This window comes from Daucus carota, chromosome 2 (assembly GCF_001625215.2).
Source record: "Daucus carota subsp. sativus chromosome 2, DH1 v3.0, whole genome shotgun sequence".
Taxonomy (NCBI): domain Eukaryota; kingdom Viridiplantae; phylum Streptophyta; class Magnoliopsida; order Apiales; family Apiaceae; genus Daucus; species Daucus carota.
Genome location: NC_030382.2, coordinates 33,625,912 through 33,643,080, shown reverse-complemented (window position 1 = coordinate 33,643,080; position 17,169 = coordinate 33,625,912). Strand labels below are relative to the sequence as shown.

At 34.7% G+C, this 17,169-nt stretch overlaps 1 protein-coding gene and 1 long non-coding RNA gene across 4 annotated transcripts; both read right to left on the bottom strand.

Annotated features, from left to right (window-relative positions):
- Positions 1-7,279: 7,279 nt before the first annotated feature.
- Positions 7,280-9,309, bottom strand: LOC108203887 (uncharacterized). Its single transcript, XM_017373089.2, has one exon. The coding sequence runs from the start codon at positions 9,275-9,277 to the stop codon at positions 7,439-7,441; it is 1,839 nt and encodes a 612-aa protein (XP_017228578.1). The 5' UTR covers positions 9,278-9,309; the 3' UTR covers positions 7,280-7,438.
- A 2,948-nt stretch (positions 9,310-12,257) lies between these two features.
- LOC108203886 (uncharacterized) lies at positions 12,258-15,772 on the bottom strand. 3 transcript variants are annotated; one of them, XR_010288819.1, is made up of 4 exons: positions 15,440-15,772; positions 14,796-14,884; positions 12,912-13,019; positions 12,258-12,462 (listed from the first exon to the last, which is right to left on the bottom strand). It is a non-coding gene; the product is annotated as an uncharacterized LOC108203886 (long non-coding RNA). The 3 variants fall into 3 exon arrangements; XR_001803570.2 differs by having other exon boundaries at positions 12,258-13,019; positions 15,440-15,769; XR_010288818.1 differs by lacking the exon at positions 12,912-13,019 and having other exon boundaries at positions 15,440-15,767.
- Between the last annotated feature and the right edge of the window lie 1,397 nt (positions 15,773-17,169).

Genomic DNA, 17,169 nt, shown 5'->3' with positions numbered 1-17,169 from the left:
AGTGTAATTAAAATTTCCGCACAAGTAATTTCCAAGCATGCAAGACATCAAATATGATCAAGATTACCAGCCAAGAAATTATGCGAGTAAACTCATCACAAGAAATCAACTCGGTATTATATACTTTCATGAAATGATGCATCCTAAAAGAAAGAAGAAAAAAAATCTACTAAAAAATGGCATACAAAATTAAGTAACTAGCTCTAATATAATGCAACTAACATGAATTTCCTAATTTAAGACATGGCAATATACAAAAATATTTTAAATTTTCTAATTTTTTTATAATATATAATTTATTTTTTTTTTGATTTTTCTAATCATTGAGAAACCATCCCCACACTAAAGTGGTTCATTGTCCCCAATGAACAAATATGACACAGATATATTGAATATATTAATTAACATATAATATTAGTTAAAAAGGAAAACTCCCCTGAAATGCCGTTTCGTTGTAAAATGGCTCTGGACTACTACGGTTTTTATTAATGAGGATGCACCCTTGAATAATTGCATTGGTTGTCCCAGTGGTTGAACAGTTGCTCCATATCTCTTGCACACCAGGGAGGTCCAGTGTTCAACTCCCTGCTAGATGGGCTGGACCGCAGACGAAATGGGCTCAACAAGACTTGGATCAAGCTTGCACACTTGTAGGCGCATTGGACTTGAAGGTGAGCCCAGCAGCTTTATATTGGGCTTAAGGCCCATGAATTGATCACAATTCACAGTAGCGCGCGTTCCAGTAGATTTGGAACCGCAGCTACATATTAAAGCGCTGCAGCTCTTTTTTTACTGTTCTCCCTTTGCGCTCTCCTTTTTTTGTTTCTCTTTTTTTTTAATAACCTCATGCAAACAGAAATTCGTATCACAACATGGGGTTCCTGCAAACTTACTATTTTGTCTTTCTGTGTCTGAAACACTTCATACAAATTCATCAGGATATCTTATGGGAGTAAAAAAAATGAAAATAAAATTCTAAACTCCTAAAAAAATACAAAAATAAAAATAATAATATATCATATAATATATAAGCTTACGGAAAAATTGGGTTGCCTCCCAATAAGCGCTCTTTGAGAGTCATTAGCTTGACCTTTTCAAATCCTGTTAGAAATAAATGTGGAGTGTCCACCTTTTTGAACATAAACTTGCCACCACTAATAAAATCATGAATATAATTAGTTGCTTTGATCCTGCAAAAAGTCTCCACACAAGCATTAGTAAATTTAATTGTCACATCAAGAAGTGACAATTGATTAAAATATTTTATATTTTTGGAGAACTTTGTGATAAAACAACGATAGAATTCACATTCATGAAAAGATTGAACTCCCTTGATATTCACACGAGGCGGAGGCTCGGGTGGTGGTTTTTCTGAACTCCTCACTGTCGCAGGAGTTTGTTGAATCTCTTGGCTTCTTCTTGCTTCAATGAATAAAAAGTCAATATTGCAAACACCTTCTTCCGAGACTTGAGGTGTAAGAGCCTTTTGAAATGGATCATAGGACAAATTCTGAGAAATCTCATCCTTGATTAAGTCGATTCCTTTCGAGAATGGTAATTTAAGCACACAAGGCGGAGGAGTAACTGCTACCAACTCAATATTGCTTTCTTCACTTGGCTCATCATCACGCACATGGTCCACAACATCATCAATTTCATTGGCAATGACATGATCCTCCCCTTTATCAATAGGCGCATCATCATCACAGATCGAAAAACTATTACACTCTTCATCACTTGCAAAAATGATAGTATTTATGTCATCTTCGACCTGGATAGATATAGGTGGAGAAGAGTCAGTTTTCCATGTAGTAGAAGAACTAGCCAATTGTGCAATTTGAACTTCCATCATCACTTGTTCAGCTTTGAGTTCCTTAATCATCTTGGTACTTTCTTCAATGCATTTCTGGAAGTTCATAATACCATCCTCAAAACTCTCGGTCATATTAATCAACATATCGCATACCTCATTCGTCTGATCTGATGGCACATCTACGTTGGTTAAAGGAACTTGTAGATCTTGTTGATATGGAGAATAGTGATACCGTTGAAACTGAGGTTGCTCATATTGAGGCTGATAATATTCCTGCTCAAACTGATCATATTGCTGTAGTGGTGGTTCTTCATAATGATGTTGCTGAAATTGTTGTTGATCATGATATGAGAAATCCTGAAATTCATTGTCCATGTAGGAGAAATCTGGTTGATCCATCCATTGTCGATCACAAGAATTAGAATAGTGATTGTACTCATATCTTTCTTGATAATCATTCACATGTGTCAACTGAGCATTCTGAGAATTAAAGACATTGTAAGAACATTCATAACCATAGTGACCCTGAACACCACAAACTTGACAGAAGTTATAAGTCTTCGGGGCAACTTGTGACATCTCGTTGATACTCAGTGGATGTGTAGTGGGCTCTGTAGCATTCAATGAGGCATTTTCACGAGTATATGCCTCGATCAGGGAAGATAGACGTGCAAAGTTATCAACTCCGTCCATTGTAAACCTGAAAAACACAACACAGCCAAGAAAACAGAGTAAAATCCGCCTCAATTGGAACAAGGGTTCCAACGAGGCAAAGGAAACAATCTAGATAACCAAACAAAACTAATAGAAACTAGCCGTCTCCCCGGCAGCGGCGCCAAAAACTTGATGTGTTAAATTATAACTACCGCAAGCGCACGGTGTCTATTGTAGTGTAGACTGGCAAATGCGGGTCGTATCCTCGAGGAGACAGATGCTATCAATTTTATTAAGTTACATTCAATTGTTCCCAAATCAACGATGATCGAAAGAAATATTTTTAACTAAATAAACATTATTATATTAACACTAACTAAATAGACACTAAAATAATATGTTAAAAATCCAGGGCAATCAGGTCCACCATGCTTAGACAATGACTGGCTCTAAGCTAAAGCAATTAAAGCGGTCATGAAACTAGAGTTTGTTAATCTCTCTCAAGTATCAACACTCTCGAAACATGCTTACACAAATAATCACTTTTAGTAATCCAATTAATCAGATAATTAAAGCAATGTTAATCTCTCTCGAGTATTAACGCTTTCAGAAATCCAATGATGCTCTCGCACTCAAATTCAATTCTGCTAATTGTATGTGTGCCTCTAGTCGTATATCTCTCGATCATACTCCTATTCGCATAGAATCAATTCATGATATCGGCCGATTACATAAATCAATATTAAAACATATCAATTAGAATTAACCAATCAATCAAATCACTGTTAAATCATGCCAAGATCATAGCGCAAACATGGCTTCCCCTTAAACCCTAGAACACACTACTCGATACTAATTAAACAACTAGAATAATTAAAAGACATAATTAAACTAACAAGTAAAGAGAAGAAAACTATAGAAGAAAACCTTTATTAACCTTCATTGTTGTCATCCAAAAAAGAGTCATGGCTTCTCCTCTAAGTTTCTCTCTAACCCTAACCTACTCTAATATTGTACAATGATAAAAACTAATCCTTCCCCTCTAATAATATAAAGACTTTTTAATATTTAAAATTAATATCCAAATAGAAATCCAAAATCAAGTAGGATTTAGTCTCAAAATTCGCAGCTTTCTGTTCTGTCCAGTTTTCGGGCCTTTCCAGTTGGACTTTGCTTGCTGGACCACTTCTTAATTGAAGGAAATTCCAAGAGCTTCGCGTGGGCTGTAAGATCGTCCAATTCCGACATCTGGAACTCAAGATATGGCCCAAACAGTGCATAAATCGGGTTAAACCCAATAAATTCGAATTTCCTTAGAATTTAGCTATAAAATAGCTGATTTATCTTCAAATCCTTCTCAACTTGGAATTCTTTATTTCCTACAATAAAATATGAAAATATATTAGACAAATATCCAAATCAGTGCAAAATATAATTAAATCTAGGAATAAAATCATATAGAATATATATAAAAATATATTCTATCAATGGCGATATTTCTCTCCCTGATTTTCATCAATCCTACACCACCAAGATTTTTTGGACAACAAATTTTATCCCAAGCTATGAGATGCATGTTGTTAGATTTTTTTCCATCAATTTCCTTACTACCCCAGAAAAAATTCCTTCTGATTTTCTCCAACTGGTTCTCCACTGCTTTTGGAATTAAAAACATGTTAAACCAGTATACTGGGATGCTATCCAGAGCCGCCTGAAGGAGAACAATTCGCCTAGCTGTGGAAACAGACTTGCTCTTCCAATTGGCCAGCTTCTTGGATACTTTGGAGACTAAAGGGTCCCAGAACTGAATCCTGTTTGGAGATTTTGCCAACTCTAATCCTAAATATTGAAAGGAATCATCACCCAGTTGGCATCCTATATACGCTGCCCAGAGCTGCATATCTTCAACACTGTTATTAAAACCGTACATTTTGCTTTTTGAAAAATTTATCCGTAACCCTGATAACATCTCAAAGCCGAGCAAGACTCTTTTCACCCCTATTATTGATTCACTGTTATCTTTGATGAAAATTACTGTATCATCCGCATATTGTAGATGAGTTATAGTGTTCCCTAGATTGCCCAGCTTGACTCCTTGGAAAATACCATTTTTTTCTGCCTTTTTTAACATACAGTGTAGCACTTCGCCCACTAGGTTGAATAATAAAGGAGAAAGGGGGTCACCTTGTCGGAGACCCCTTTCCGGAGCAAACTCTTTAGAGGGAGAGCCGTTGACAAGGACAGAGATCCTTGAAGATTTGAGAATTTTTTCAATCCAACTAATCCACTTGTCGTGAAATTTAAGCTTTCTTAACAAATGTAACAAAAAATCCCAGTTAACCGAGTCAAACGCCTTCTCGAAGTCAAGCTTTAAGATTACTCCACTACATCTTTTGCTCTTCAAACTCCCTATGATTTCACTAACTAATAAGATGCCATCCGTTATCTGACGGCCTTGCATGAATCCACTCTGCTCCTCGGAGACTAATCTGTTCAAGACTTTCTTCAGCCTAATAGCAAGGATCTTTGTGATGAGTTTCATGCCAGCATTTATTAGGCTTATGGGCCTGTAGTCCTTGGGAGATTGAGGGGATGCGCATTTCGGGACTAGCACAATGAAGGATGAGTTAAAGCCGCCAGGCAATGAATTCTCATTCATGAATTTACTCACACACTGCAAAAGGTCTTCCTTAATCCAATCCCACATCCTTTTAAGAGATCCTGCATCAAAGCCGTCTGGCCCAGGAGCCTTACTCGACGGGCTTTGCTTCAGAGCATATTCCAGTTCTCCCAGTGAGATATCCTGTACTAACTTGGCAGATTCCTCCTCAGTCAATTCCTTATCCAATAGAGAACCCAACCAAAAGATATCTGACTTACAATGTTCCTTAAAGAATTCTCTAAAATATTCAAAGAATTCACTCTTAACTTGATCTGGCTTCTCCAGCCAATTTCCTCCTTGATCTTTGACACCTCTGATTTTATTCTTAAACCACTTATATTTTACTATATTGTGGAAGTACTTTGTGTTACGGTCCCCCTCCTGTTGCCACTTGATTCTAGCTTTTTGCTTCCACATCTGTGCTCTGTCTTCATATAAACTCTCCAACTGAGAATTGATAAGCTTACTCCTAGCTTCATCCCCCTTCTCATATGCAATAAATTGTTCTGTCTCCAACATTTTTATGTTCTCATCAATATTGCCGTTTTCATTTCTATTCCACTCAGCAAACCATTTCCTAATGTGACGGAGCTTTTGATGAAAGTTGCCTATTGTCTCAGATTTCCAAACATCCTTAACTCTATCTAATAGCAGATCATTCTTTAACCAACATTCGAAAATCTTAAAAGGTTTGGAGCCCAGTTTTCTCTGCACAAATATAGAAGAATGGCTCTATGGTCTGAGTTCATTCTCCCCAACACTTCTACCTTCCAGTCTCCTTTAAAGTAACATTCCCAGTTAACTAGAAACCTATCAAGCCTACTAAGTTTCACACTGTGACCACACCATGTGAATTTTGATCCTGCCATATTTATATCAAACAACTCATTTGACTCAATAAAATCATTAAATGACTTTGAGTCCTCATGCCTATATTCACAATTGCTCCTTTCATCCAAGAACCTTACACAGTTGAAGTCACCAGCCAGACATACTGCTTTGTCTCCATACACATTGAGAAAATCTTCCAGAACCGACCACAAACTTCTTTTCTCCACAGAGTTTTGCGGGCCATAAATATTAATGCAAACAAAAGCTTGTTTTGTAGCCACAATCGAACCAATAAATATTATATATATATATATATATATATATATATATATATATATATAAAATAAATAAATAAATATTATTTTTTTAACATTTATTACTTAAATTTAATAAAAAATTATTTTAATTTAAAAGAAATTAATTTATTTGCATTAAAATAAAATTTATTTATTATTTAAAAAATATTCTTATTAATAAATATAATCTTTCGGGTCGGTTTCGGGTTACCCGCGGGTAGTGCGGGTCGGGTTCGGGTAGGGTATTCTAACACATTAAAATTTTGGGTCGGATTCGGGTTGGGTAAAATTTTAACATTAATATTGCACGTTATTTGGGAAAAAAATTGGAAAAAGTTTTATCCTCGTATTCTCATTCTCATAATAACAATAACAATCTCAATAATACACAACTAAACTTAAAAAGCTGATGTTACTCTCTCAAATAATAGTTCCTATCACGATCCTCTTATGAACAAAGAATACGGTAGTATTTGATTGATATGGGATATTGGATTTATAATTGATCAAACACGGAGGAGAGAATATAAATTGATCAAACACAGAGAGAAAGTAGAGAACCTAAATCTACTGTGAGCTTGAGAGAATATAAGATTGGCAATAATAACTGAACTGAAAGAGCACTGCCTTGATTCCTTGGATTATCCAAAGTTCTAACACACCTAACACTATAACTGTACCTTTTTTCCCCGGAGGATAAGTGTAAGAGTAATGCTACACGTATCAAATTGGATACAAAATTTGTTACAGAATGAAGTGACACGTCAGTTACTTGGCAGTTTTAAATGATTTGATTGGGGAGATTAATACAACGTGATGGGTGCTATACTTTTGAAGGAGTATGTAAACAAACATGTAAAAGTAGCACCTCAATTGATCATCAGCAGCCGGTATCAAAATCTTACTTATTAAATTACAACATAAAGAGAGATTCTGAAAACCACATATTCGACAACAGAAACTAACAGGAACTGCCAAGCTACTCCTCTTGATCTATGAAGTCACAAGCTACATACTGGCCACTAAATTGACTAACATGAAAAACTACAATAGCATTTTATCTATAATATAAGGGACTCTCGCAGATTGTTGTTTACCAGCATTGTTGAAGAACAAACCTTAAGTTTGCTGTGACGATGAGCAGAAAGAATATCATATACACCAACATACATTTGCACATAGTTAATGTAGGACTTGGAGAAGCTCTAATGGCAAAGCTGCAGGATCGAGCTCCTGGGAACCGTTTGGAAGATTTGTAGCTTCTTGGTCCGTAAGCAGGTAAGAACTTATCTTATGGGAAAATCGAAATATCTCTCCTTTGGGTACCACCCTCACTTCTTTCTCATCCGAATTCTTGCAAAACACAGCCTTAAATCCAGAAACTTTCACCAGAGGAACAATTGTCACTCCTTTACTTTCGTCGTAATCTGCAAGTACTTCCACCATATCATATTTGTGCTTTTCTTCCTCTGTTGTGTGCTTATTCCATTCAGGAGACCAGTTCTTGTAGAGCGCCCACACGTCGCCTTTCTTTGGGAAGATCTGAAATACATTTGCTTTTTTCGTCCATCCTGTGACTCTGTGAGAGAATGAGTTTAATTTAATACTGATCTGTTTCTTCTGGATACAGAAGTCTCCGCAGGTTTTGTGAAATCCAGAATTGATCCATTTTAATAATTCCGCCTCCATGTTGCCTGCAGAGTTGAGCCAGCTGACTTGCAGCTTAGATGACCTCTTTGATGCTTTTCGGATGAGAGCATATAGTCGGGGCATTCCATCATCTTCGTCATAAACTGCCCAGACTTGGTTCTCAGCAAATGATTCTTTGGTTCTATCATTGTCAAAGTCATGAAAATCTGAATCTGGAACCTCCATAGTCTTCAATACATCGTCGTTAGGACCTTCTGTAGCTGCGTCATCTATAGCATCTGCAGGGTTGTGTTCATTTTTATCCCTAGCAGCAGCATTGAGTTCATGGAGCTTGTTGAGAATCACATTCCTAGCCTTCTCCGTTAAAAGTTTTTTCATATCATACTTACTGGGAGCTGGCTGAATTGATGGTCTTGCTGAGGAGACTTTACTTGAGCCACTTCTACTATATCCTGAAACGTTGGACATATCAGGATCCGGCTGAAACGGTTTCACAGCTGAGATATTTAACCTTGGGCCAATTCCTATATTACCCGACACACTGTACATACCAGGCACTGGCTGAGTTGATTGCTTAGCGGAGGAAACTATCATTGTGCCAGTTTCTTTTTTTCCCAATACTTTGTTCACACTAGGCGCCAGCTGGATTAAGCATCTTCCATTATTTCCTGATACAGTTTGGATACCTGAAGCCTGCTGGACTAACGGTGTAACTGTGGAAACTGACCTCGGTACACATTCTTTATTTTTCAGTACATTGTCCACATCAGGCGTCGGCTGTATTGAGTTTGTAGCTGCAGAAATTGATGTTAAGTCCTCTCCATTATTTCCACGGATATTATTTAGACCAGGTACCGGCTGAATTGCTTCTGTTGCTGATGGAAGTGGCTTTAGACCACTTATGTTATCTCCTGTAGCATCATCGAAAACAGGTTCAGGCTGAGGTAACTGTTTAGATGAGCTTGCCTGCTTCACAACAGAGGCGTTCTGTTGGATTTGTCTTGAACTTCTCCTGGCATCGTAATCTCCTCTGGTGAATTTGTTTGACAAGGTATTCCACGCTCTATTAAGAAGTTTATGCACTTCCCGCGACTTGAGCTTGTTATCCTTAGCCAGTTTCACATAATGTTGCTTTATTGTCTTAATATCAGAAGAAGGGTCCACACCTAGGACACTGTACCAGTCTATCTCCTCGTCATCAGTAGAGACTTGCACAACAATGTTGCCTAGAAAGTGCAAAAGTTTCTTGAGCTTTGGAAACCTATCCTGCCCCTTTATAGCAAATTCTATGGCCCCTTTCACATCATTTTCCTGCAATCTTCTGTCCAAATATTGTCTCGCGCTCTTCTCATCCAATACAACAGAGTCCATTCTTACTAGGTTCAGGCTCTTCAAACCAAGTCGAAGCTATGCTGATGTTCTTGCCTCTCAGAAATTCTTGTCAACTATTCAATCTCTAATACATTAAAGATAGAAGTTTAAGCAAGGTAATTGCAGCAAGAAGAGATAGTAGTGGATTAAAAAAACGGTATATTTACTTCATAAAATCAGCGCATTCACAAGCATGGTCATCAATGAAAGCAGTAAATTTCATGGAAAGAAAGCACATTGACAGGAAGTCCGAAGAAATCCGGAAAAAAGTATCCAACGAAAAAAAATTCTATTTAAGTTTTTAAATCTTACTGTTGTTACCAAGTTCAAAAATACAGAAAGGGCAAACAATTGGACTCTCCCAAGAAGGGAATGATAATTTACCAATAGATTTAACATTCTTAACAACTTCTTAACAATAGATACATAAAAAACTTGGACAGAAAATAACATTCTTAACAACTGAGCTATACTGATAAATTTAACAACTTCTGCAATCAAGTTATAATTGGGATCTAACATAGATAACAAAATTTATTAATCGGAATGAACAAAAAAAATCCACAACAAAAATCGAAATAACCTTATTCTGCCCCTTGATCATCAAACTTCCACAAAGTGGAGTGTTAGATTAAGCCACAAAAGATCATTTCTTGATTACAATTTTTGCATACAAGTGAGTGTGTGTGTGAGAAAGATGGTGGAAGATATACCTGGATTGTGAAAACCGAGGAAAGAATTTGATTTGATATTGCTCGCACTTGTGTTGGTGTTTTGTATCAGAAACGAAAGTGGACGAAATTTTTTGTAACGGAAATGTTGATGATTCACTTGCGTTTTGTCTGTATACAGACACGAAGCTACCTGCATGGTATTCAGCATAAACCTCTGGCAAGTATATTGCGGTGAATCAGCGTTTTGGTGGTACAGAAGCGTGGTGAAATGTATTTAGAAAATTTGGCGAATATTGTTATTTTATTGTTTAGAGAGAAAAGACCAGTTAATGGAGGGGTGTACACGGTTTGGGTTGTGCGGGTTAGCAGAATTTATTGGCCCAACCCAGTTAAGTCGGGTTTTCAAAATTTCAATCCAACCTGAACCGTATAAATTTGTAACCCAAACCAATTTGTAGCACTTCGGTTTGGATCGGTTCGGATTGGTTTGGTTATAATCACCGGTGTCGAATAGGTCTTCAACATCCAATTTTTTACACTAAAAATTACCTTAACAATCTAGTCAAAGACATAAAATTGAATTCAGTTAAAAAAAAAATAGTAACAAATAATGAACAAATATATTTATGAATTTAATTTCATATTCTTATTCATAAATTTATTCTCGTATATATTTAAATAGCAAACAAAAATTAATATATTAAATTTAGGGCACACAAATACAATAAAACTAATTAGATTAGTCTAATATGTGATGAGATTGGATAAATTTAATATGTTCCCATATTTTCAATCGGGTTGGGTTGGATCGGTTTATAAAACTTGAAACCCATGTCCAACCCAATTAAATCGGATTAATACTATTTCAATCCAATTACTAATCGGGTTAAAAAATTTCGGATTGGATCGGCCGAAATATGATCGGTTTGGATCGGGTTGGTCGGTTTCGCCAACCCGTGTACACCCCTAAGTTAATGCAATAATTATATGGTCACCTAGGGGTGTACACGGTTCGGGTTGGGCGGGTTAAAGAAATTTAACGACCCAACCCAATTAAATAGGGTTTTCAAATTCTCAACCCAAACCATAAAAATTAAATTCATAACCCAAACCAATTTGTATTACTTCGGTTCGGATTGGTTCGGATCGGTTTGATCGGGTTATGATATATAAAATAATTTCTTTTCCATAAATTAGCAAAACCAAATTTCGACACATCAAAAGATAAAACTTTAACTGAATGTACTACAACAAGCAAGTGAAATACCTAGTATATACAAAATGAGTTAAGCACTGTAACATCTTAAAAGACATGCACTACTGACCAAAACAATTAAAGCTCGATACCAAGTTCAGCTCGATACCAGAAGCTTCATAATTACAGCAATAAATTTAAAAATTAAGTTGAACAGAAACAATTAGTAAAGCACAACAAATCAATAATTAGCAAAGTACAACAAATCAACAATTAGTTAAATGGACTAGGCTAACATATTATGGGTTACTGAGGTGGGGTGAATAATTTTTATATTTAATTTAATATTTTTTAATCGGGTTGGGTTGGATCGGCTAAAAAAAATCGAAACTCGTGTCCAACCCAATTAAATCGGGTTACTCATTTTTTAATCCAATTATCAATCGGGTCAAAAAAGTTCGGATTGGTTCGGGTGAAATATGATCGGTTTGGGTTGGTTCGGTCGGTTTCGCCGACCCGTGTACACCCCTATGGTCACCTATCTGCCAACGAAATGTCGTCTCTAAATTTAAAAGTTTTGTTGTTTTACGATAATTGTATGAATTCATTTACAAGTTTATTTAGGTGCCGTTTGGATCGTACATGAAAATGAGAATCGGGAATGAGAAGGGTATGGGGGAAACGGGATTGGAAATGAGATTACTGACGTTATTTGGATCGTACTGAAATCAAATTGAGATTACCTGTTCGGTTTATACTGAAACGGGAATCGGAATATCTTTTAAAAAAATTAAAATTTTCTTATATGCTTTTAATAATAATAAAAAAGTCATTTTTTTACTCTTTTTAGAAATATGAAATAATTCCAAAAATCATTTTCTTATTACTTTTTTGTAGAAAATAAATTTCTTTATTTTTTACATGGATAATTGAAATTCATAATTTACTTTCACTATCAATTCATTCTTCATTTTTTTTATTATTTATTTAGATTTTCAAAAAACCGTAATATCTTACTAAAAATATGAAAAATAATCAAAATAATGAGTAAGGAAAAAAATGAAAAATCCTACAAAAACATGCTTTAATTATCCAATATTACTATAATAAATAAAATAAAATTTCTAGTTATTTGCATAACTTTAAAACAAATCATAATAACATCATAAACAAGTAAACTTATCAACTTTTTACACAAAATAAAATTTTTGAGTCGACGTTACATCAACTTTAGGAAGTTAATTTTTTTAAAACATGAATCTTCCTTCTCAAAAGGAGCAAGAACAGCTCCGACAAAAATTACCCAGCATGACCACCTGCAATGAAGATGATCTTGAAATATTAGTCACCAAATAAGATGGGGCATAACAAAGTTGCAACTAGTACACATTTTTGAACTAGTTGAAATAAAAGTACAGAGAGGATTTTTAAAGTAAAACTGCAGAGAAGGCAGCGATTAAATTGTCTACTTATTGTTTCCCCACTCCTCACAAAATAATTTCCAATTGTTCTATTCTTCTTGTGATGAGCTAAAATGTACAAAAATATTGCAACCGTCTCGTTTAAGCTCATCTTTTTAGTTTCTCTTGAATCTCCGATATCTCTAAGCATCTCACAAAGCACATTAAATGTGGACATATTCATACGAAGTTCATTTATACATCCAATATCACTATCTTTTATCAAGCTATTTAGATTAGCTAGTCTATGAATCATTCTATCCCTTGTCCTCTTCCGAAAATATGATCACTCAATAGTGTTATACCCATCAAATACCAAGGAACAAAAATAACGAAAAACTTGATTATCATTATGTTAACTTGAAACTTCAACAATACTCTGCTTCTCCGTGTCACTCCCAAATGAGCCATTACTACAAAATTTCAAACATAAATACATTAATATATATGAAGCAGAAACAATTGATGCAGAAACATATTAAAATTTTGCAGAAATTATGATATAAATCTCAGGTTCCGGGCTATATTAGATAGAACAAGGAAAGCCAAATATTACTAACGACTGGGGTCATATTTGTGGCCCTGTTTTGGACATTGTTAGAGTCTGGCCTACTAGAGTATAGAAGCATAAGCTGATCCTGCTTATCGGAAAGCCAAATATTACTACATCTGTGGTTTTTATCGTCTTTTAGAAATATAAACCTAGTTGTAACTTCTTTTTGAAACTGTGTTTGGAAACTGCTAAAGAGACAAAAGTGAGCTTTATATGTTTGCCGACATGATTTCTGTTGTACTCCATGGAATAACTGATGATATACACACTATGTTAGCTTTGTTTTGACCCACTGCATTCTTTGGTTATGGAGTTTTTTATTCCAGAAAACACATCACCTTCTCCATTTTTAGTGTTTCACAATACAAAGAACCCTTTTGTTGCGTTTTTTGTACTAGTAAATTAAGTTATAAAATCTCCTATCGTTTTTAACAGGATACAGTAATCTATTTGATAACTCTCTCATGTGGTAAAATGAACTCTCTCATGTGGTAAAATGACATATAACCAATTAACCATAAGTTATATTTTAGTGAGATACTAAAATATCTCACTAATTACATTCAGCTATATTGCATCTTTTATAGCATCACGAAAGACAAGAACATAATTTCATATGGATTTCAACAATTACTACTCCAACAATTTCATATTAAATCATCAAAATCAGAAGGATCTTATGTTACAACAGCTGTCCCAGTTTTCAAAGTTGGTTCTAGTACTGGTGCTAGGTGGGATCCTCGATATCAATTGCATTATAAGAAGGGGACAAGAGAGCAAAAAAATCCTTCAGAAATTTACACCCCCAACCTTTACGACTTGCAGTGTGATATTCAATCTATGTACCCTTAGTATCTCACTAAAGATGCATACATGGTTTTTTTTGTTTTGTTGAAATTTATTTATAATTATTTCGGGTTAATTATCAAACTGGGCACTCATTTCACACCAATATATCATCCGGGACACTATCGAATTTTTGATATCATTTGAAACACCATTTTCAGAAGTTGTATCAGTCCTAAAAATAAAACATTAAATTCAAAAACAAATCGACGGTTTGAGAAGTGTTACTCATGGGGCTTTAACAGAATAGGCTGCAGAGATTATGTAGGTACGATTAATTGAATTTTCACGTTCAAAAAATGGGTAAAATTGAAGGTGGAAGAGATAGTTATTAAAAACCCTAATAATCCATATATAGCCATTTTTTGGACGTGAAAATTCAATTAATCGTGCCTACATAATCTCTATAGCCTATTGTGTTAAAGCCCCATGAGTAACACTTCTCATACTGTCAATTTGTTTTCAAATTTAACGTTTTATTTTTAAGACTGATATAATTTTTGAAAACGATGTTTCAAATGAGACCGAAAATTCGAGAGTGTCCCGGATGATATATTGGTGTGAATTGAGTGCCCAATTAGATAATTAACCCTAATTATTTCAGAAACATGAATATCACAATCCACTCAAAAGATACACTTGTTCAGTAGAAAACATGATTTACAATAGACAAAGAACTCGAGCATCATCTCGGTCTTCAAAAATATATCTATATCATTCATCACAAAATAAACTGAAGCGCATTTTTGTATAAATAAATTATATATTAAAGAAAGAAAGGATACCATACATTTCCCTTGTCAAAATCTCCTCCTTGAATCATAAAATTCATAATTACACGATGAAATGCAGACCCTTTGTAGCCAAAGCCCTTCTCACCTAATTGAATTAATCGAATCTTAATTAAGTTTAAAGAATCAAGTAAAATAACAATACAGGAAATCAGTACAACAAGATGCAATATAACTCTCTCATGTGGCTGCGATGAGTTAGTGCCTAGGACCACCTAGTGACCGCAGATTAGTTGCAGGTCTAAGGAAATACAGAGCAACTTCAACTAAACACACAACAAAAACCAAGAGCGAGGCAACAATGGGTGCAGGTGGTCGAATGTCGGATCCTCCTAAGGCCAAAAAAACTGAAACAGAAGCACTTCGACATACTTTGCACAAACCACAGCAATCAACATAGTTGGATTATGACATGGTTTAACTCAAATCAAAACATTGAAGAACATAACTTGTTCAATTCAGCTATAATATTCTCGCTTAGACATTTAATCAAACACCTTGATACCAATTTTCATGAGCAGATAATAAACACACAGCACAACAAAATCATAAATTGCATAAATGGTGAGCCAATGTACACAAATATATGCATATAATTGTGACGAGAGTATAGATATGATGAGAGTTTTGTGTAAAAAGTTACCTTGGAAAGAGCCTTGACTATCGAGCAAATGGAGAGTGGAGAGAGATGTTGGGAGAGAGTGAGAGGAGAGACTCAGAGAGAGAGAGAGAGAGAGAGGCGAGAGGCGAGCTCGAGAGAGAGAGAGGCGAGAGGCGGGATGACGGACAGCAAGAATGATAGATAGAAACGAAGAAACGATGAAGGAGAAATGTACATCGAGTGAGAAGAAGATTGAGAATCAATTTTCGTAACCCGGGTTACTGGCCAGGTTTGTGTTAAACATGCCAAAGGTGTACGAGTTCTCATTCCGCTCTAATGGAATAAGAAGCAGATTCCGGTTTATCAAGCCCATAAACCTCCAATCAAACATCCCCTTAGTTATTATTATATTATATATTTATAGTACACAAAAATATTGGAGTGCTGGAGTTCAAAATTGGATAAAATATAATTCAATCATTTAAATTATATTTTTTTCCTACAATATTTGTAAATATCCGATAACTTGGAAATTATGTTTTATAACATAAACATTGTAATCAAAAGTTAGAACAATTATTATTTTAAATCGTAGGATATTATGTTATACGTACAACTCATAAGTAGTAGAACAATAATGTTAATGCTCGTTAAAGTTGAAAGATATAAATGATTAATCAATAACTATGTTCGAGACTAGTTATAAATGATAAATTTGGATAATCAAATATGAGTTGGGCTCAATGGAGATAAAAACTTTGGAGTCCTTAGAGACTACAAGATATACCGTTAAAATAATCTGACAATTAATGGACATGATTAAATATTCTTTGTCCTGCATTTTTTATCTTGTATTTCTGGTAATGTAATATTAATAATGTACACTATTCTTGTCCTGCATTTATAGTAATGTATTATTAATATTCTTGTCGTTCATTTTTTGTTTTAGTTTTAATTCAAAACTATCTTTATAATTTACACTATTCTTGTCTTGCATTTCTAGTAATGTAATATTAATAATTTGTCTCGCATATTTGTGAATTATCTAAGTGTTATTTTGTTTTGCAACAAATTCAATTCGTTGCAGAACAATGACAATGAGTTCAGTGCCGATCATAGCAATGTCCAACTACATCTTTGTTTTGTATGCAATTATTATTTTTATTTGTTAGATTTTCGGTGATTGAATACCAATATTATGGAATTATTATTTTATGTTATGCGGGATTTAGAAGTACGGCTTGTTGTTCACCGATTTAGAAGCGCAGGACATGATTGGGAGAGAAAACGAATGTGCAAGGCAAATAACATGAGCCCTTGGATGTGTAAGAAATGGATGGTTGTGATTAAGTCTCTCCATCCTCCACAAAATTCAGTCTCCACAAAACTTTTCTCAATGATTTATTATTTATATTAAACTAAAAAATTATGACCGGTACTTTAATACTTCAATGTTTTTGTGTATTTTATAGAACTTGACCCATCTATTCTATTATATCTTGTATATAATAAGCGTAAGGAGTATAATTTGGTTGCATGGTCTTATTATTATCAAAAGTTTATAATCCGCTAGAGTATATACCGGATAAATAAACCCGTTAGATTAGGAAAATATATATGTTCTATCTTATAAATCTATTGATATCTGTTTATATATTAGTAATTCATTTTCTTAATCCAAAACAAATATTACCTACCAATTTTAATTGTACACATTCAAATTTGATATAAAAAAAATTATCGACCGATACATATGAGAAAGGGCTTAACTT